General features: G+C 40.0%; 1 protein-coding gene across 1 annotated transcript in view; it reads left to right on the forward strand.

Annotated features, from left to right (window-relative positions):
* The window catches only part of LOC121381696, a 119,449-nt gene that overhangs the window by 16,204 nt on the left and 80,282 nt on the right, over positions 1–22,963 (forward strand). The window contains exons 2-3 of the mRNA XM_041511041.1: positions 17,019–17,124; positions 22,309–22,401. Coding sequence (XP_041366975.1) covers positions 17,036–17,124; positions 22,309–22,401 — 182 coding nt within the window. The 5' untranslated portion in view covers positions 17,019–17,035. The remainder of the gene's footprint in view (positions 1–17,018; positions 17,125–22,308; positions 22,402–22,963) is intronic.

Raw genomic sequence — 22,963 nt, forward strand, 5'->3', positions numbered from 1 at the left:
CCACGGCCTTTGTTACACAAGTTGTGGAGCACTGGCTGGAACTAGAAATAGCCCAGTGGGTCCACCGATGGGGATCGATCCTAGACCGACTGCTCATCAAGCGAACGCTTTACCACTGGGCTACGTCACGCCCCTCGTTCTAATGAAGAAACACCTGACGGTACAAGAAGTCAAACTATTATTATCCTTTATACTCTACCTTGTGTGTAGCTACGATTTTGAAAATGTCAATGGCTTTGTCGTTCAGATTTGTACCATTGTATTGTACCGGCCTTGGTGGTCTAGTGGTTAAGTAATCAGACATAAGACTGGTACGTGCTGAGTTCGCAACCCAGTATGGGCTCCCACCCAGAGTATATTTTAATGCATTAGTGAGGAACTGCAATGCGATGAAACTGATTTTTGTTCTGACTAACAACAAACCATTAACCCACTATTCTGGGTAGACAGCTGAGATGACAGCATGCTTAAAACATAAGTTGATACGAGCATAAAAAACTAGCTAAAAATTAAATATAATTTCACTTTGTTCCATAAGGTAGTACTGAGCCAAATAACGTCCTGCTGGGTTCGAGGTGCACCCAACTTTTGATAGAGCAGTTAATACCAGTTAATAAGTCCTGTGCTTGGTGATAAATGTGAGTGTGTAAAAAAAAAAAAGTTTTATTTCATCTACTGCCACTGTGTCAAGTAGCCTTGTGCTTGAAACATGTATGTGGTACCTGTAAAAAAAAGTACTCAAATTTTGTGCGGAACTAGGGTAGTTATAAATGCTGCCCGTTATTTCTGAAATGAGCAGCTTCACCCTCATTTTTTCTGATTCACTTTAAGGGTGAGGGGTGGTATTATTTATATCTATCGTGTATATGTCGATTCATACGCTGCAGGTAGGAGTTTTGGCCACACACACACGCACGCACACACAAACACACACACACACACACACACACACACACACACACACACACACACATATATATATATATATATATATATATATATATATATATATATATATCGTTAAAAGTATGTTTATCTCTACATGACAGGCTTGTTTCGTGAGAGAGTTGAATTGCTCTCACTCATCAGATGTAGATTTAATTACACCGTCAACGGAAAGCTGATGACGTAATGGACTCTGTGACGTCGAGGTTACGTCACTATGCAGGTCTATAGGTGATGTGTGGTATGCGCACAGAAGGTATTTGCGTCTGTGTCGACATGCTGATACGAGTTCATTCTTGGAGTTTAGTGTACTGGTTTCAGGTTTATACATTATGAACAGGTTTTCCTTCAGGCAGAAGTTACATCTTTTGCTCGCTGGAGAGTATGGCTTTGCTTTGGATAAAATTTTCCACTTAATGGTGTATGGGGTGAATCTATCCTTCAGTTTCCAAATGTACTGACTTAGCGCTGTTGCGTTCTTCTGTGTTGCGTTTTGAAAACTGCTCGTGTGCGCGGTATATCTCGTCTTAAATGTGTTCTCGGTCAAACCAACGTATGTTTCTTGCTTGTTGTCATCGAGTGTATTAACGGTAGCTTGATATATTACTCCTTTCTGCAAGCATTTACCCTCAAGTGGACATTCAGCTCTTCGTCTACAGTTGCATTCTCTGGAGGGAACGGCGTCTTTGTCTCTGTGTTGTTGAAGTAGAGTTTTGTTATGCGCTGAAATTATTTTCCCAACATTAGGCATGCAGCTATAGCTAATTTTAACGGTGTTTCGATTTATAATTTTGTGGAGAGGGTTGCTTTTGGGAAAGCACTCATCGAGTAATCTGAGGAACTGGTGACCTACGTTGGTTTTCACGTTGGAGCTATATGGTGGGTTGTACCAGGTGATGTTCCTATTGCGGTTGTTTCTGCGTCTGTTGTTTTCTGCGGTTGGGGTGTATTTGAGGTTATAGTTATATCCGCTCTTGAGTAAGGCTTCCTTATATGGGCGTTTCGCTTCTTCAAAGATGCACTCATTCGAAGATATATCAGAAAGTCTTTTATTTATTGTTTTTGGTATACTGCGGATGATATTTGGAGGGTGGTTGCTCTTGTTGTGGATGTATAAAGGTGTGTAAACGACTACTATATATATATATATATATATATATATATATATATATATATATATATATATATATATATATATATATATATGTGTGTGTGTGTGTGTGTGTGTGTGTGTGTGTGTGTGTGTGTGTGTGTGTGTGTGTGTGTGTGTGTGTGTGTGTGCTACTATGGTCATCTATGGGATTTGATTTGGTGGTATACACCCATAAGAGGTGGTGGTACATTGATTTTAACTAGTTGTTAATTAATAGCTACACTTGTAATCAGTTCTCACCCCCATTGACCATTCACTGTAGGTTACAATCTGTACTGCTATTATAATCGAGCGTAGTATCCACGATCAATCATTTGACACGTGCTTACATCCACTGAGCTTTCAAACACGTCTGTCTCAGTCACATTCCCCGAATTTACCGGCAGTTACCTCTATAGGCCTACACCATTCAAGGTTTTAGCTCTGCCCTTGATTTCTCTCAATAATTAACTTTGCCCGCCCCTAATCTCGTATGGACCCAGCACTGATTTTCTGGATGGTTTTTTTTAAATACTAATTTGTGATTCACGTAGCAGACATTTCTACTCTAGGGACTGGGATTGAAAAGAGATTCTTCGAGTTATTTTTCATGTAAAATGTGCGAAAAGAACTTTGAAGTTTATTCAATGCGAAACGACGGCTTGAAAACAGAAATCCATAAAACACGGAATGCTTGAAAAGTTCGAAATTAGTGTTCAAGGGACGAAGTGAGTGCCGGCATTGCTCATATGTCAGTTGGAGTTTGATTTTCGGCTATATTTTTCTTCTTTTCTTCTCCAAATACAACTCGCCTGTCATGCATGGTGTAGTAAATAAAGTGGATTCGCAGACAGACGACTGACCTATATAAATGCCTTTCCACACGGGAGGCTGGGGGGAGGGGGCAAACATACTGGTGGTGGTGGACAAAAATGGGGTGATGATCATGACCGGCCTCGGTGGTGTAGTGGTTTAGCCATTGGACTTAAGGTTGGTAGGTACTAAGTTCGCCACCCGAAACCGGTACCCACCCAGTTTAACGAGTTGCGAGTATAACGACTCAATGGGTAAGGTGTAAGACCACTACACTGACTTCTCTCTCATTAACCATTAACAACTAACAACTAACCCACTGTCCTGGTCATTGTCAGACAGTCCAGATAGCTGCGGTGTGTGTTTGTGTGTCCAGGACGACGTGCTTGAACTTCAATTAGATATAAGCACAAAAATAATTATAAATGAAATGAATGATGTGATTGGGGGGACATGCCCCGCCTCCTCTTACTGCCGCCCTTTGGCTACGTCAGTGTTGTCTTGATACGGTCAGGTTTTAGTGACAGAACGCTCGCCTGAGGTGTGTTTTGGGTCACATAGGCCTAATCGATCGCCATTGATGGACTCGGATCCCTCATCCTAACCAGCTTATTTATTTATTTATTATTATTTTTTTTTTTTTTTATTATTTTTTTTTTTTTGGGGGGGTGGGGGACTTTAGAGTGTAACGGAGAGGTTAAAAGGGTGACCACACGTTTATTGCATACATGAATAATTCTATAAGAGCCAACAAATTAATAATTGCTGTTTTCTTAGATATGCGACATAGATTTTCTGTCTTTAGCCAAATTTCTTGAAGAAGCCACCGTTTATGTCAAGTAACAACACATCACAATTTTGATATTCTACAATTATTTGTGCAAATATTATATACGGAGTAGATTAAATTGTAATTGTTTCTCATAAACAAATATAAATATCGTGAATATATAGCACAAAGCACCTATACGGTTTGACACCTATTTGACAATAAATTGACAATAAATTGATAATATATACGACTGGAATATAGTATAGGCTTAGCACTCCCGCTCATGCAATACTATATTAAATAATACTAGATATGTAATACACGCGGTTCGCTTTATGGCCACCGCAGACCTTTGCAACAAGGTGCAATTTTTGTTGCATGCAACAAAAATCGTACGTCGTTGCATCGTGTGCGCTAGCTGCGATGCAATTTTTGTTGCATACAACTGATTTTGCTCCAATCAAAGATGTTTGATTTTATTGCATGTAATTGCATCTAATTGCACGATGTCGCAAACGTGTGCGCCTTCGATGCAACAAAACGTTGACGCAATAATTTAAACTGCCAATGAACGGATAGATAGTGATCACATGACTCAAAATGGCAGCCTCCAGCTGCATGTGGTCTACAAAAAAAGAGGATGAATTGGTGGTGATGTGATAGACAATGCCATATCGTTCTGACACAACATCCCCTGAATATAGCAACTGGGCTAAAAGGGAGATGTGTCTTGCACAAATAGTGTGGTTATATCCTAAAGGACCAAAAAGCGTGCGGGACGAATTCAGTGCTACTTTACGTAAATTCACTCTTCTGCGTCATAAAAAATATGGTGTAGAACATATCTCGATGACCACCGTCCAAACAAATACGGGTGAAAACCCCGCCATCACTGCTAGACTAAAATTGTTGGTTGTCGCATGTGTGTGCGGATCAGTGCAACGAGAAAAAAGTTGCTTGCAATCATACAATTTCAACTGCATGCAACACAGTTGCAAATGTCTGCGGTAGCCTTTAGACGACATTGCAGAGAAGTAAAATATTACAGGAAACGTGACATCGGCCTCGGTGACACAGTGGTTAAGCTATCGGACTACATGCCGGTAGGTACAGGGTTCGTAGCCCGGTACCGGTTCCAACCTAGAGCTAATTCTTAAGGGCTCAATGGGTAGGTGTAAGGCCACTCCACCGTCTTCTCTCTCACTAACCACTAACTAACTAATAACTAACACACTGTCCTGGACAGACAGCCCAGATAGCTGAGGCGTGTGCCCAGGACAGCGTGCATGAACCTTAATTGGATATAAGCACGAAAATAAGTTGAAATGAATGACAATGTTAATAACAAGCGAACTAGAGCTAACTCGTGGCACACTGATAGAGTGGGCTGATGGCCAGGTTGCGTGAGGGGAGAGTCTGTTTATGTAATACGCGCCGTTCTGTGCTGACCATTAACTAATTAACATCTGGTTTCGCAATGCGATCTCATTTCATTTCCAATATTCGACCCAATAAGAGTAATGGTCGATCCCAACAAAAAAGTCATATTTATTTAGTGTGAGTAGAATTATTTAAATCTTGTAGGCTATAACCAAAAGACGTAACACACACACACAGACACACGAAAATAAAAACATATAAATGTGTGTGTGTTATGTGTGTGTCTGTGTGTGTGTGTGTGTGTGTGTGTCTGTCTGTGTGTCCGTATGTATATATGTCTGTCTGTCTGTCTGTATGTATGTCTGTACGTATGTGTGTGTGTATGTATGTGCATGTATGTTGATATGTGTAAAAAGTCAGGTTTTAAGGTGTATCTGGTTTAGAGAGATTTTTTTTTGTACTGATATAAATGTTAATAATTTACGTTAATAATCACGTTATTCATTCCAGTTTGTACTGTTTTTGCAATGGTCGTACTACTTTATCGTTCTCGCTAGAGTACTAATAAAGCTTGAGTTTGAAGGCACACGTGCAGCAAACATATTTAGTGTATTCTGATATGTATGTTAGTACATGTATATAGCATTTAGGAATGGCATTTGCGTTTAACACGATGCAATGCGCATTCGCAATTCATATATAATAAATACCGTTTGCATAGATATGCATACAGAAATAAGCGTGGATCGGAAACACATAGAGTTTGTCCAGACATTGGCTAAACCACACAGGATATGAGAGTGTGTGTTTTACGACTTTATGCATATTTGTACGGAAATTATATTTCTTTGTCGTCGTGAGGTTCCTCGTGATGACATCAATCACACAATATTAGCATAGCTCTGTACGAGGAGCCATATCTGTTATCATTATTACTGCATACTTGAGATATCTGTAAAACATGTTTTATCTTTACTCGTATCAGGCGCGTGCGCAGGGGGGTGGTTTTGGGGGTCGAACCCCACCCCCACCCCCTGCTCTAGGCGAAAAAAAGGTTCATATCCCGATTTTTAATGTAATTTCTTTCCAATGTGGTCAGAAAGCAGCTCAGCTAGCCAGCCAGACCCCCCGCCACGGGCTTCGCGCCTGCGGCGCTCGCGGTGTCGGGGGTCGCCAGACACCTCGACCCCCCCACCCCCCTGCAAAATTTCCTGTGCACGCCCCTGCGTATGCTATAGTTTATTTACGAATCTACAGGGCTATAGTTAAATTAAAATAATTCGGGGTGCAGTGGGAAAAACAAAACATCCACAGAACACAGTAATACATGGTCGTCTACAACATGAGCTAGACAAAAGTCTGGGCAAGTAGTAGGTACGGTTCTGGGGCCAATTTCACAAAACATCGTAAGCCCAGTTTTGCATGTAAACGTAAATCTACGTGTAAACCACAACTCTTATGACTATTATGGTACACCAGATATAGTTTTTACCCCCCCCCCCCCCCCACACACACACACATATTTCATTTTATTTTGTTTTTAAAAATACTCCAGCTTTCGTGATGATGTAATTTTCTGCGTCAAAAACGGACGCCAAACACGTGTAAATGATCGACCGGTGTAACAGCTAGTAGCAGACGTAAACTTACAATGTTTAGTGAAATAGGCCCCTGTCTTGTATAATTAGAAATTGTTATTAATTTCTTATTACGCTGAAGTCAGTCAGTCTTTCTGTCTCTGTCTCTCTTTCTCTGTCTCTCTTTATCTCTGTCTATGTCTCTCTTTATATCTGTCTCTGACTCTTTATTTCTGTGTCTCTGTCTATCTATCTACATATCTATCTTTCCGTTTCTCATCTCTCTCTCATCTCTCTCTCTCTCTCTCTCTCTCTCTCTCTCTCTCTCTCTCTCTCTCTCTGTATCTAGCTCTCTGTCTGTCTGTCTCTCTGTCTCTGTCTGTCTCTCTCTCTCTTTGTATCTAGCTCTCTGTCTGTCTCTGTCTGTCTGTCTGTCTGTCTGTCTCTCTCTCTCTCTCTCTCTCTCTCTCTCTCTCTCTCTCTCTGTGTATCTAGCTCTCTTTCTGTCTGTCTGTCTGTCTCTCTGTCTGTCTGTCTGTCTGTCTCTGTCTCTGTCTCTGTCTCTCTCTCTCTCTCTCTCTCTCTCTCTCTCTCTCTCTCTCTCTCTCTCTCTCTCTCTCTCTCTCTCTCTCAATACACAAATCAAGGTTGCATTTGTACATAAGTGTTCCTGCATGTCACCCTGTCTGTGGTATAAGACATATACCCCTCACCTTCTTACACTCCGTATGGAGGCGCTATGTTTTGTACCAACTTGATACTCTATGTTCTGTTGATGAAGCTATGGTCAGAGTTGAAAAATGGCACTCCTCTTACTGCTTAAGTGAGTGTGTGGGCGCACTCCTGAAACTGTCAAATTGTAATCAAAATATGACCAATCAAGAATTGTTAAAAAAAAACCGACTTCTATATCAAAGTTAAGTGTAACTTTTGATAGCGCAGGGTTATTACATTTATGAAGCTTAACACTGAACTGTATTATATTATATGAAGAACATATGCATGCAAATCGAGGCAAATCCATCCAATTACATTGTGAATAAACTGCTGTTTTTTGACTGTACGGCTGGACTTGACGGGTAAAACAGGCACGGGAAATATGTCCGATCAATTAATCGTATACACGACATTCTATTTTAGTAATCAACAATATCTGGTGTCAAATTAATTAGAAATCTGCCTTCGTTTGTTTGAAATATGTAGGATTTACCATAGTTTGACACCCAATAGCCGACATATTTGTCGTGCTGGGGTGTTGTTAAACATTAATTAATTAATTCATTCATTCATTCATAGAAACGTATAAAATTAGGCTTAGTTTAGGTGATGTAAATAAAGATTGTACTGGACCTACCCAAGGCATTAAGCCATCAAGACCCACTGTGTTTGGGTGATGTAAATAAAGATTGTACTGGACCTACCCAAGGCATTAAGCCATCAAGACCTACTCAGTTTGGGTGATGTAAATAAAGATTGTACTGGACCTACCCAAGGCATTAAGCCATCAAGACCCACTCAGTTTGGGTGATGTAAATAAAGATTGTACTAGACCTACCCAAGGCATTAAGCCATCAAGACCCACTGTGTTTGGGTGATGTAAATAAAGATTGTACTAGACCTACCCAAGGCATTAAGCCATCAAGACCCACTGTGTTTGGGTGATGTAAATAAAGATTGTACTGGACCTACCCAAGGCATTAAGCCATCAAGACCCACTGTGTTTGGGTGATGTAAATAAAGATTGTACTAGACCTACCCAAGGCATTAAGCCATCAAGACCCACTGTGTTTGGGTGATGTAAATAAATGACTTAACCGATGACTTAACCACTAGGCCACCAACGCCGGTCAAAGTAGCAGTGAAGGATATGTTTTTAATTTCCATAGGTAGGACTGTACATACCACGGTTTTTGATAGTGTTCGTGAACACCTCTTCAGTCTAGTTGGTAAAAGAATGGGGCCCAATTCTATGACCACTGGCGTAGGCAGGATTTTGTATTGGGGGGGGGGGGGGGGGGCACCTGTGTAGTGGAACCTTTTTAATGTTATTAATAAGCGAAAAGGTACAAATTTCCCGGGATTGGGGGGGGGGGAGCATGGCCCCCTGCCCCCCTCCCCTGGCTACGCCACTGCCTATGACCCATCCCACAATCGATCTATAACTAAGGTCTCTTGTGTAGGAAATCTATGTACAAATATTTTTTACTAAGTTTTGAAAGATTTTTTTTCTTGCTTTTGTCCATCATGAAAATCAGCATTCTTGTGAAAATTGAGAATCACGTTAGTAAATCGCCGCTCATTCACTGGCCATTTAACGTGGGAAATTGGGTTACAGGATGCGGACGTCAGGGAAAACTGCATTACACTTGGAGCGCGCGCAGGTAATCTTGTTGCACACCACGTGATTCCGCGTCGACTCATAGGTCGATATTGATCACACGATGCATTTTTGTTTCTTTTATGACCAACCCGAGTTTTTGATATTCTATTACTTAATCGAACCCATCCCAGAAAAGTAGTTTTTTTTTACATTTTATTTTGGTGTTATTGTATTGTATTGTTGTTGTTATGGTTGGTATTGGTGGTGATGATGTGGTTGTTGTTGTTGGTGATGGTCGTCGTAAGTTGTAACTTGACCATCTACTTTATGTTTTCTATAGTCACAATTTGGTCATGTCCGATGACTTCCGAATGCCACTAGAATGGGTCCATACTACACTTCGTTTTAACTGCTCAACAAAACATTCATTCTGACGTAATATTTAAGGCACGTATCCAAAGTGATGGATTCTGTGGGTGCGGACCCCACCCTCTCGAATTTTGAACTGCCCTGAAAATCTAATGTTTAACAGATGAATATAACGGATATCTTTACTTTAGTGCGGAGATGGACGATCTTGATCGGCTGGATGTTAAAGTTTGTTTTGTTTAATAACACCTTTAGGGCACATTGATTTATTAATCTACAGCTATTTGATACCAAGCATTTGGTAAGTGTGACACGTTGTCTTCAGAGGAAAAAAAAGTCTATATTTTTTCCATTAGCACCAAGGGATCGTTTATAAGTACTTCCCCACAGACAGAATAGCACATACCATGGCCTTTGACAGCTTTAATATACCAGTCATGGAACACTGGACAGGGGTTGAGAATCCCAATCAAAGAATGAGTCCACTGAGGACTTGGACTCGAGCACCTCAGGCAAGTGCTTATATTTCGGAATATTATATTTTTATATCGTTCATCCGTTCCTGCATTTGTATAATCATCTAAATTACCTTTGTATTAGATAACAAGTTACTGAGTGAAAAATATCTCAGATATAAACGAAATATTCTAATACCTTTACGTAACACCCCTAATGGCTTGACTAATATCAATATCATAGCTGCGTATGACTTTATTGTTTAATGTATTTTAAATACTATTTCTTCCACTTTGTAACGCAATTAATGTTAAAAGCTAACGTTTGTTTTGTTTAACGACACTACTAGCACACATTGGTTAACGAATCATTGGCTATTGGATGTCAAACATTTATTAATTCTGACGCGACATTTTCCCATTATTAACAAGGCATCTATTACATACACTGGACAGCACGTGCCACGGCATTTGGTATTTAGTTCTAGCCATAACGGGACGAAGCAAAGGACGCAAATAAATTAGATATTTTAAATTGGGGATAATAGCACTGTGTTTCGTTGTTAACTATAACAATTTAACACAAAATTAGGATTTTGGGACGAGATTTAATGTTACCGTACTTTAAATTTTGTATTAACATAGAATTCTACATGGGCGGCTGTTAGATGCCATTTATTTTACAATCTAATTGCGAAAGACTAGTTGTATACATTTTAAAACAACGAATTGTGAGATAAATGGTTATCTAATGGACCCATGTGTAGTATTATATTTCTTACATTATTTTATCATCATAAACTAGGTTTAAAAGAAATGTAAAATTTTGTTTGTCCCTCCAGCTACAACGTACGGTGATAGAACAGGTAATTTATAGTTCATACAGAGAAATTGGTAATGTTAATTTCTGTGGACGAACTGGCTTTGACATCTATACTACCACCATGGAGATAAGATGTCTTAAATCAATTACTAACATACTATATGTGGTATTGCCGTGCACACAGTTTCTCTCAAACTAGTATGTAAAAAACCCAGGTTACTTTAAAAGTATGGTACAGATTTGAAAAAACAAAACTCCTTCTTTAAATGAATCGTCAAATATGCAAGTTGTTACAGATCCTGGTTCCCATTTTACGATGCGATCTCAGTGCTAAGATAACAACCGTATGCACTTAAGGTGATCTTAGCGCTAAGATCACTTCGTAAAACGGGACCAGGTCTTGTAAAACGCGAAATGTTTATGGTAGAATACAAACACAACTTTGAGATACATATACATTCTAAATCGATTTTTGTAGCTGTGGTGTGGTCCTATTTTATTTTATTTTTCTTCAAATCCGTCTACAGTATTTCATAATTAATTACTATTTTGTGTTCATAACAGAAAGTATAAATATTTGGTTTTGGATCAATAAATATTAAAAAAGACTAAGAAAAAAGGACAAAAATAGTACAAAAGAGTTGTTATGAAATCCAGTCGTCTGCGATCGTTAATGAATGGGGATTCGCGGTATTACCGCCGTACCGATATATTACTATTCGCAAGTGTTACGATACACTCGGCCTCTACAGAAAGAAATGTTTTATTTAACGACGCACTCAACACGTTTTATTTACGGTTATATGGCGTCAGACATATGGTTAAGGACCACACAGATTTTGAGAGGAAACCCGCTGTCGCCACTACATGGGCTACTCTTTCCGATTAGCAGCAAGGGATCTTTTATTTGCGCTTCACATAGGCAGGATAGCACAAACCATGGTCTTTGTTGAACCAGTTATGGATCACTGACTCAGGGTTTGGAGTCGGTATCTGGATTAAAAATTCCATGCCTCGACTGGGATCCGAACCCAGTACCTACCAGCCTGTAGACCGATGGCCTAACCACGACGTCACCGAGGCCGGTTCGGCCTCTACAGATGCACTTGGTCATTTCCGTATGGCTCATTAGCTGCCAGTCAGAAACGACCGATTCTCTCAACTTTATTCATAAAATAAGGGACTGACTTTACTAAATAATCTTTACTGCAAAGCGGAGAGAGAGAGAGAGAGAGAGAGAGAGAGAGAGAGAGAGAGAGAGAGAGAGAGAGAGAGAGAGAGAGAGAGAGAGAGAGAGAGAGAGAGAGAGAGAGAGAGAGAGAGAGAGAGAGAGAGAGAGAGAGAGAGCATTTATTGTTTTAATTAATAATTCTAGTGCGTAGAATTGATGTACTTATTCTAATAGGTTTGTTGTCTTCATAGACGTACAGACTTCCATTTTTGTTGGGGGAGGGGGCAGTCTGATTTCCACCCGAATTACACCAAAATGCCCGAATCTGGATAACAACATTTATTCATATTTGCATTAGTGCCAAACGGCGATATAGGGATGGAAACGTATCACTACGCATTTTGACATGGACTACGCTTAATAGTATGGGCATAATGATGGAAATAATTGGTGAACAGATTTCAGGCAAGCTTATTTTGACCAAATAGCTCGAATTTGACCGAATTTGAGGATTTGCTCCAGCTCTGCGGGAGGGAGGGGGGGGGGGGGGGGGATTTGCGCAATCCAAACCCCATCCCGCCCCCTTCTTGTATACTTAGTCTAGAAATGTAATATGCTTACATCTGTATCTCTATATGCCCTTATGTATGTCTCTTTCTGTTTCCGTGTCTGTCTCTCTGTATGGCTGTGTGTATGAATGTATGTACTTTGTATGTGTATATGTAATAAATAAACTGGCGAATGAACGAACGAACGAAAGCAGTTACGATTGATCAATAATTAATAAAATCAGTAATATTAAATACGTTTGGTGGTGCGAACTCATTGTTCAAAGTAATAAACGTGAAAACGAAGTCCAGTGAGATGTCGACGTCATCTAGCCGTGTTTATAGCCAGATGTCGCTGACCTCCGTGCATGACGGATTGTGGTTGTCGTAATACAGCTGTGGCCAGTGATCGTACTGCGTTACCCTCCCTCCTGTGTCTCTGCTTTAATTAGACCAGGGATCAACACACATCCTGTCCTCATTTCTGCCTCGTGCTGGGTACTTCATACAGGTTCATAATTGGAAGAGCACTAACGAAAACTCGCTTGGTTGAAACTCCCCACCCTCCAGTATACCATTTTATCCCCCCACTCACCATCGACCCCCACCCCCTTATTCCTTCGGGCTTGTGTCATATATATATATATCTTTATTTATATGGAGTAGAACACAAAAAGAGTACATTTTCATTAAGTGCCCCCACCCACCCCCTCCCCACCCCCTCCCCACCCCGATTCCTACAGGTTTGTGTTTACGCGGTCTTGTGCCTGGATAGCGCCTATAAAAAACAAATCCTTGTTAATCGGACGAAATGGTCCAAGGCGCTGGATTCCAGTAAGACAATGACCAGATTTAACAGCTAATAACCGCAGATTAAGCTATGCGCCGGTTCCCAGGCCAAATGATGTACGGGACTTAAACACTGGTAATAAACCTCATTTCCCCTCGATACTCCGCGGCACCAGAAGCGCTAGGTTCTCCGAAACAATGTGTCAGGTTTGGCCGTGGTTTCTTTGACTGCACCCAACAGACATATGGCAAATGCAATTGCTCCGTATCCTGCCCATAATACGACGACAATTACGCTGCTCTAATACATTCCAGACGGAGTTTTCTTGTCATTAAACACGGTAGCGTGTCTTGCCACGGCATCCCATGGATGCATATTGTGTCCTTTTGCCGTGGTGCTTGGAATTAAGTTAAGGCACAGGCCGTGTTTCCTCCGCATGTCAAAGATTACTTAAAAATTAATACCGCACGAGCCAAACCATCGTATGTTGAAGAACATGCACGCGATGTGTAAATCCTTAGTCTTTATTACATACCTATTCAATCTTACTACAGTGATAAACCCGTTTTGAAACCATATGATAAATTTATTTTGTATCGCACATATGTGCGATATGGACGGAACTTTTAAATGGAGAATTCCCTTTTTCTTTTTACTGCAGTTAGCGCCTTTTGTTTACTGCAGTCATATATGATTTGCAAATGACGCCACATCGTATTTGAAACATTTACACAAGGTTGCCGCAGAATAGGTCTATGATTCTTAACGTTAAGTAAATCCATGAAAGGAGTTTTGATCATAGATTTAGCATGACAGAAAGGTTAATTTAAATCTGTGTGGTCCCTAACCATATGTCTGAAGCCATATAACAGTAAATAAAATGTGTTGAGTGCGTCGTTAAATAAAACATTTCTTTCTTTTTCTTTTTTTCCTCTGCCCATGTACTTCTTCAGGAGTTCTGACAATGGATCAGGTCAAGTTGCATGGCTATATTATATGCATGAATTTGTCCGAGTCTCATCCGGTCCTACTCTGGCAGTACCACAGGAAGTTCATTCACTTTAAGTGTCATGTGATACTACCAATGCAATTTTATTGGACACTATCACTTCCATGGACATATTGGATTTTCAAAAGATGTATTGAATGTTAGGTGGAAAAACGCGCTGGGTGGTGGGTTACAGCGTGTCGTAGCGACCTTGGAGGTGTCCAAAGTTATATTGCCAATCCAAGATAGTTTAGAAAGTAGATGTCCTGAGAAACATAATTGTCGAGTCAAGTGTTAAAAAGGTATCAATATAAATTAAGAGTATTGTGTGCGCCGTTCAGTGTACAACCGTACGAGAAATGTTGGGACATGGCATAAATATAAATAATGAATGATACTGAAAACAGGAAATCATTTAAAGGTAATATTTACTAATTTGGTTGCTGCATTGGGAGTCTAGCTCTGGCATTAGGACAGCTGTATGGGATGGGCTAGTGGTGTAAGGAGGTCTGGATTTCGTCAAGTGGTCGCAGGATTGATCACCTTCAATAGATTCATTTTTTCCCGTTCCAAATAGTACCTCACAAGTGACACATCAAATACCGTGGTGTGTAATTTCCTGCCTATGTGACAGAACATACAAAAGATCCCTTGCGGCTATTTTATTTGGCACTTATCTGGCGATAGTGTGCTCTGTCTCCCTCCCTACCCATTTCCCCTCCCTCCCCTTCCTCTCACCCCCCCCCCTCTCTCTCTCTCTCTGTCTCTCGTATCTGTCAAAATAATCATGTTAAACACCAAATATACAGCAGTTTTGAAAAATGTCTCGAGGTGTCGTTAAAACAAATATTCCTTTCTTTTTTTCCTTCGAACAGCTGTCGATTCTCTCATTGACCACATGATATCTGAACGGTATCGATTTGTCTGTCAGCACGGAACCGTAATTAACAAAACCCTTACGTCTTACAGCATTTGCGAGATATTTCTCATGTGTCCACTTGAAAGAATACCGCAGATGTCAACAGCTGAAGCCGGACCAGTTGATGGTTATTGACGATTTATTGATGATTGGTATTTATGAGAACACCGGTCTAGTGGCTCATTTGAATAAATTGTCTACGTTCGGGGAGCTCCGTGGTAATATGAACTGCACGATTCCGACGTGGACGCTACTTAGTTGTATGCGTAATGACGCTAAAGAAATATCAAAGATGGAATATTTAACTTGTTATTAATTAGACTTATGCCCACGTATGCTAACTAAGACAGTCTGTCATTTTTCAATATATTTTCAAACAATACCAGTGTGTGTGTATGGTAATACAATCGGATGATTTTGGTCAGTGTTGTTATTACTGTGTTGTAATTATTGTTAATATGCAGGGAGACGGTTCCTTTACTCTCTTCATTTTGTCTTGATTTTTATTGGTTGGCTTTGTTTGAATGTTTTACTTTGTTCCGGTCAGGGGAGGGGGAGGGTAAAAGGAAGGGTGTTAATGGGAGGTATAGTGACACTGTGAAATAGAAATTTCAAAACCAAAGGAACATTTGTTTAATAATACCACAGAACATTTTAAACTACAACTATATAGTTAAAAGTTTGTTTTGTTTAACGACACCACTAGAGCGCTTTGATTTATTAATCATCGGCTATTGGATGTCACACATTTGGTAATTTTGACATATAGTCTTAGAGAGAAAATCAGCTACATTTTTTTTCCATTAGTAGCAACATATCTTTTATATGTACCATCCCACAGATAGAATAATACATACCACGGTCTTTCATATACCAATCGTTGCTGGCTTGAACGAGAAATAGCGCAATGGGCTCACCCACCGCCGGGGATCGATCCCAAACTGACCGTGCACTAGTCGGATACAGCTATATTGTGTCAAACATATCATGATTATTTTGACACTTGGTCGGGAAAACCCCTGCCGCCACTTATGGAATTAGCAGAAACCCGCGTACATGTATATACAATCTCACATAGATAGGCCTGCGACACGGAACATTGTTTGGAATGGGAGAAAACCATGGGTCGACCGATGACATACTGTCACACTTTACCTCGCCACTTTGAACTAGTATCAATGAATAATATGCATGGAAACAAATATACACACAATCGTTGGTAGGTGAATTGGTTTGTTGAAGAAATATTATAGACGGTTGATGTATAATCGGAGACTGATAAACGGACCAGTGAATGATTAATTGAATGAATTAATGAATAAATGAACGGATAAATAAATATTTTAATGAAAATGAATAGTGTACTGTAGAATGAAATGACTGTGTGTATTACACTGTGCTGTTGGTGTGCTGTCCTGTTGGAGTGCTATGCTGTTGGTGTGCTGTACTGCACTGCACTCTTGACCGGCCTCGGTGGCGTCGTGGCAGGCCATCGGTCTACAGGCTGGTAGGTACTGGGTTCGGATCCCAGTCGAGGCATGGGATTTTCAATCGAGATACCGACTCCAAACCCTGAGTGAGTGCTCCGCAAGGCTCAATGGGTAGGTGTAAACCACTTGCACCGACCAGTGATCCATAACTGGTTCAACAAAGGCCATGGTTTGTGCTATCCTGCCTGTGGGAAGCGCAAATAAAAAATCCCTTGCTGCCTGTCGTAAAAAGAGTAGCCTATGTGGCGACAGCGGGTTTCCTCTAAAAACAGTGTCAGAATGACCATATGTTTGACGTCCAACAGCCGATGATAAGATGAAAAATCAATGTGCTCTAGCGGCGTCGTTAAATAAAACAAACTTTACTTTACTTTGCACTGCACTCTTCTATACCACGCAACGCCACACCACGCCACGCCAAGCCACGCCACACTACACTATATATACTATATACTGTATTATGAATGTGTTACATTGTGTTGTATACATATACATATCATTATAGAGATATACATATTTTTTCCAGGCACATCCCTGAAGACAATGGGAAGCAAGGATGCAATTCTTCAGCTAACCGTGTTCGTGCTCCTGACCTTACACATATGGGCGGATCCAGCCAGTCATCCCGTCAAGTGAGTATACTCCACTGATTAACATTAATATTTATACACAGTATTTCCAAGAAAATAGTTATCATTTTATAGTACGGGCATTAGGGGTCTAATACTAGGCTCAGAATGTCAACTGGCACGACAAAGTTTGCCAACTCGACAGCTTCCCTGCTAACTTCCGACGGGTGTGCTCAGATTAACGACTAATCGGTCGTAGGAGTTGTATACGTCGAGAATCGAGTTGAGAGAGTACTCAGACTAGCAACTGGACAGTCGTAGAAGTCAAGAGATCGGCAAGTTGGCCAACTTCGTCGTAACAGTTGACAATCTGATCCTATCATTACACGTGGTTATTTAATTAGAAAAAGAAGTCCCTGTCACCACCTAGGCTGCACCTAGTACTGATAGCAAGGCATCTTTTATATTCACTTGCGAACAGACAGTATGGTACGCGCCATGGCCTTTGAAATACCAGACGTGGTGCACTTGTTTGAAAGGACAAACGGGCCAACAGTTGCTGGAACAGACACACCAACATGACTCCACTAAGGAGGATCGATCCAGCGACTCCCATCACCTCCAGCGGAAGCTCTATAGTACAAACTGACCTTCTTCCCACGCGCAAAGGTCTTGTGCCGTGCCCTCATTTTGTACGTTTCATTACCACGCCGTATATCTGAGTCTCGCTCGCAATTCCCAGCACGGCGGACGTGCACCATATTGTAATTAATTGGCGGCCATAAATACGATTGATGTAATTACAGCCGGATATAAAAGCCTCTTCACTTAGCATGTCCACTAAGGACTTAGCCGAAGAGCGTTGGCCGTTTGACTTGTTCACCAATCCACTGATCCTCTAAATATTGGAATCGCTGAACCTACAAATTAGAGATTATCTCCTATTGTACAACGCCGCGATAAAATGGACGACGTCCTCGGTGTACGTACTGGTGAACTCTCCAAACTTTCAGCAAATCGCTACCAGGACAAAGCCATGTTATTAATGATATACATATAGGCTTAATATGGAAGCTTCTTAATTAATTGGGATACTTCAGTTTGTTTAAGAGTAAAGTAAGTGCCAGGAGGAACCTTGTTACTCAGCTTTGTAATTATTAATATATGTAAATAGGGACGGAGTTAGAAGGGGCGATTCGGCATCACTCTATCCCCTTATCAACCCCCCCCCCCCCCCCCCCCCGCCCATTTGACGGTGAACTGCACCCTACCAGATCAAGAATAAGAGAACTAGATTTTTTAAATAATTTTTACATTTTTCTGGAACACAACGATATACAGGGGATAAGAGTAGGGATATATACTGCAGATAAATTGGTTTCCAAGTATGCATAAACGAATGAACGAATATGTTAAGAGAAAAGACATTGTCGTTATGACAATGATAATGGTATGGTAAATATGGTAAATGTTTTTGGTTTTAGGGTGAAGGTGGTCAACGTTTAAAAATATAAATTGGTAAATGTTTTTGGTTCGGTTGTGTGTGGCGAAGGACGCTTAAATCATAATATTTTAAATGTTTATTCTCCATTAGTTTAAATATATAAGTACCCGGTCGCATGTAGTAGTATGGGTGTACAAACTAGACCCTTGAATTATGAAGAAAAAAAACCACACCCGCAAATAAAGACATAACGAAACTGACTGTCCCTCATTCATACTTATAGCACTATTCCAACCAGTATATCCCTCCCTGGCTCCGACTCTTCACAGACGTTAGGGTTCTCCCTTTAAGGGAAACAAGTCAAAATATAAGTTGTGACTCTAGTGCTTGGAATATAATTTATTTGAAGTTGATCATAGAACTTGAAGAAGTAATCGTTGGTAAACTCGGGGTGTTATAGGCATTAAACTAGAGTTGTAGACATTAACATAGTATTATAGATATTAAAATAGAGTTATAGACATTGGCATAGTATTATAGACATTAAAATAGAGTTATAGACATTAGCATAGTATTATAGACATTAAAATAGAGTTATAGACATTGCCACAGTGTTACAAATATTAACCCAGTTTTAAAGACAGACATTAACGTAGTGTTATAGATATTAACATAGTGGATTACTTCCTTTTCATTAACGTCTTGAAATCAAGCAGCTTGATTTTGTGCCCATGATAGCGTGACTAAACCTCACTGTGACAAATGTTATGACAATTGTTTCTTTAGTGTTTTTGTTTTGGGGTGGTGGTGGTGGTGGTGGTGGTGTGTGTGTGTGTATGTGTGCGCGCGTTTTCTGCAAATACCTTTTACAGATACGTCCTGTTTGACTCATCTGAATGTTAGACGATATCACGAACACACACGTTTATTCATCTCCAAAAACGATTTGAAAACCTGAGATGATGCAACTTATGGAGTACTAGACAAACGCATGGTTGATAAATTCATAATACACTCACATTTAACGTGACTAGAGGTGACAGATGTCTATTTCAAACAAGAAACTACGTTTTACACAGAAACAACTAAGTAGTGTCGTAAGAGAACCAACTACATTTAATGATGATGCCCGTACAGTACTTCTACTAATCGGTACATTAAACAGACTGGCACAGGTGCACGGGCTCCTATTTTTGTAAGAGGGGAGAGGCTGGTTTTTGTAAGAGGGGAGAGGCTGTTTTTTGTAAGAGGGGAGAGGCTGGTTTTTGTAAGAGGGGAGAGGCTGGTTTTTGCACGTATTAAAAGCAAATTCCCAAATATGGATAACATTTATTCATATTAGCATTACTGCCAAACAGTTATATAGGATTACAAACGATGGGGGTGTGGGGGGGGGGGGGGGGGGGGGGGGGGGCAGGTGACCCAAACCACCCTACTCCCTCAGTCTCGTACGCTTATGGAGACTGTGATCAGAATGTGCTATCATTGTTACGAAGTTTCCAACAAACAAAATCTTTTCTTGCGTGGAACATCAATATATATATAGTAAATGTGGTTCTGGTCGTGCAAATGTTTCTAGAAGCTCAAACTTCATTTTGTTTCCCAATATATAGCGTTTTTCATACGTGCGACGTTACTGACATGCGGTATCCAGTTTAAGATGTTATAAACAGTTGAACAACTAGATACATGTACAGCGATTGCTATTCTAAATAAGAAAATGTAGTCGATATGTAATTATATTTGTAGTCCTTAATAAGGGTGAATTGGTCAAAATCCTTTTACAATGACAGTACACTATGGACACTCTTTTTCAAACCAGTTGATTTCTTGGTGAACTATATCAAAATGACCACATCAAATCCTTCATTTTATTCAATTTTACAATCTGCTAGTCAAAATTAGATTTGTCCAATATGTTATTCTGTCGACAATGAGTTCAGATGACCTACACCGTTTAAATCGTTATCAGAGATGGAGAGTTTAGCATACAGTCCATTAAAAGACCGTTACCCTTTTCACACTGGTTTAATGTATTCGGTTATTTCAGTAGCTGGATACTTAATATGCGTAAACGTCTGACCGACGCAGACTAAATGGAACTGAAGCGGAGAGGGCTAACGAGGATATTTGCAATAATGACTGGCATTCACACAGAAGCATTACTTCCACCCCCACTCCCAGATCCACCCCAGTCAATCGGCTATTTTGGAGCAGCTGGAAATATATACCAAAACTAATCGATCAGAGGTTACCATGTTTCATGATTTGGTAAAACAAATAAAACAAACAAAAACATATATAAAACAATTATAGCAAGTTGGACGTTTTACAGAATGACAAAAAACTTTTTTTAAATTATCATGCATTCATTTCATTCGTTCAGTAATTCGCTTATTTGTTCAGTCATTGATTTTTGTTTCATTCAATCATTCATTCATCCATTCGTTCACTAACTGGTTTATACATTCATCTATGAAATCCTTCAGTCGTCGGAGTGTTTCTGTTCCACTGTGTTTTCGATTTGTCCCTTTGTGACCCTTTTCGTCAATCAATTTTCTTCTCTCTTTTTGTTTTAACCCAAACTTGATACTGGAAGATGTCCTAACTGAAAATCAATGTGCAGTTTTGTTTGCTAACTTTGGAAGCTATATTTGCTTGGTTTTTAAACGCATTTTAAGTATTTCTTGTCACGTGGGTTTTATAAATTTAGGGACACAAATGTATGAATTAAATTCCAATGTCTGTTACATGGTTTGAAAGTTTATTTTGTTTAACGATATCACTAGAGCATATGGATTCATTAATCATCGACTATTGGCTGTCAAACACTTTGTATTTTTTACATATATTCTTAGAGAGGAGAAGTAAAGTTTGTTTTGTTTAACGACACCACTAGAGCACATTGATTTATTAATCATCGGCTATTGCATGTCGAACATTTAGTAATTTTGACATATAGTCTAAAAAAGGAAATCCGCTGCATTTTTCCATTAGTAGCAAGGGATCTTTTATATGCACCATCCCATAGACAGGATAGCACATACCACGGCCTTTGTCGTGGTGAACTGGCTGGGGCGAGAAATAGCCCAATCGGCCCACCGACGGGGATCAATCCCGTACCAACCGCGCATCAAGTGAGCACTTTACCACTAGGCTACATCCCGTCCCTTCTTAGAGAGGAAACCCGCTACATGTTTTCATTAGTATCAAGGGATCTGTTATATGCACCATCTTACAGAGAGGACAGCACATACAACGACCTTTAATATACCAATCATGGTGGACTGGCTAGAACGAGAAATAGCCCAATGGATCCACCGACTGGGATTGATCCCAGACTGACTGCGCATCAGGCGAGAGCTTTACCACTGATATACGTCCCGCCCCGTATTGGTTTGAAATCTGATATTGACGTTACCAGGATTTAACGCTAAGGTAAGTGGAGTGGGGCAGCCTCACTGTCTGCGAGTCTGTTAATTCTCGCTTACATGCGTTATGGGCTGACAGACAAATATAAAATGTGTAGGGAGGGGGAAGGGGGGGGGGGGACAAAATCACTTGCATGTCTTGGACAGAACTCTAGCAAAGTCAGAGGTTGTACCCACGACAGGCGTGCTTGGACAGTTTTCTGATGGAAGCATACCAAAAATTACCCACATCCACAAAAATCACGGAAAGGTGAATCACATAAAATGTGATGTGTTCTTAGCACTTCCGCCTTAACGTTTGGTTGGTCGTAACCACTAAACCTTATATTAATGTTTTTCTTTTGCGTACATCAATTGTCTTGTCCGTTCCAGGGAGGTGGTCGGAAAGATGGATGAACTACGACAACATATTGCATCACTCACGAAATCAGTGGAAACGTTAGAGGAAGGCATTGAAGAAATCATGTGAGTTTTTTCTTTCTGTGTTTTGTCTCATGTTAATTCAAAGTACATGTACAGATCTAATGACATTTGATTCTAATTGTCTATGAAAAAGGTTTCTAAAAAGTATATCTTTAAAGGCCACCTTTCTATTTTCGCACATAATATAGCACATATTTCTACATGTTAATCAACTAATTGTTTTCTCGGTGTAAGAACTTAGTTTTGGTATAAAATGCATTTGGGGCTTCTATAAACACAGGAAGACAAGAACAAATGTATTTGGGGCTTCTATAAACACAGGAAGACAAGAACAAATGCATTTGGGGCTTCTATAAACACAGGAAGACAAGAACAAATGCATTTGGGGCTTCTATAAACACAGGAAGACAAGAACAAATGGATTTGTCAAAATTAACAATTTAAGAACGATGTTGTAAGTAAAGCTTTATCCTACGAAGGTATATCGTTCGACCTGAGCAGGATAAGGCCAATATCTTAAGATATCTCATTTATTTTATTCATCCTGCTATTGACATATAATGAAAAATCAATGAAATTAACTTCACCGTTTTCCAGAGTCCAC

The sequence above is a fragment of the Gigantopelta aegis genome, chromosome 9, assembly GCF_016097555.1.
Source record: "Gigantopelta aegis isolate Gae_Host chromosome 9, Gae_host_genome, whole genome shotgun sequence".
Taxonomy (NCBI): domain Eukaryota; kingdom Metazoa; phylum Mollusca; class Gastropoda; order Neomphalida; family Peltospiridae; genus Gigantopelta; species Gigantopelta aegis.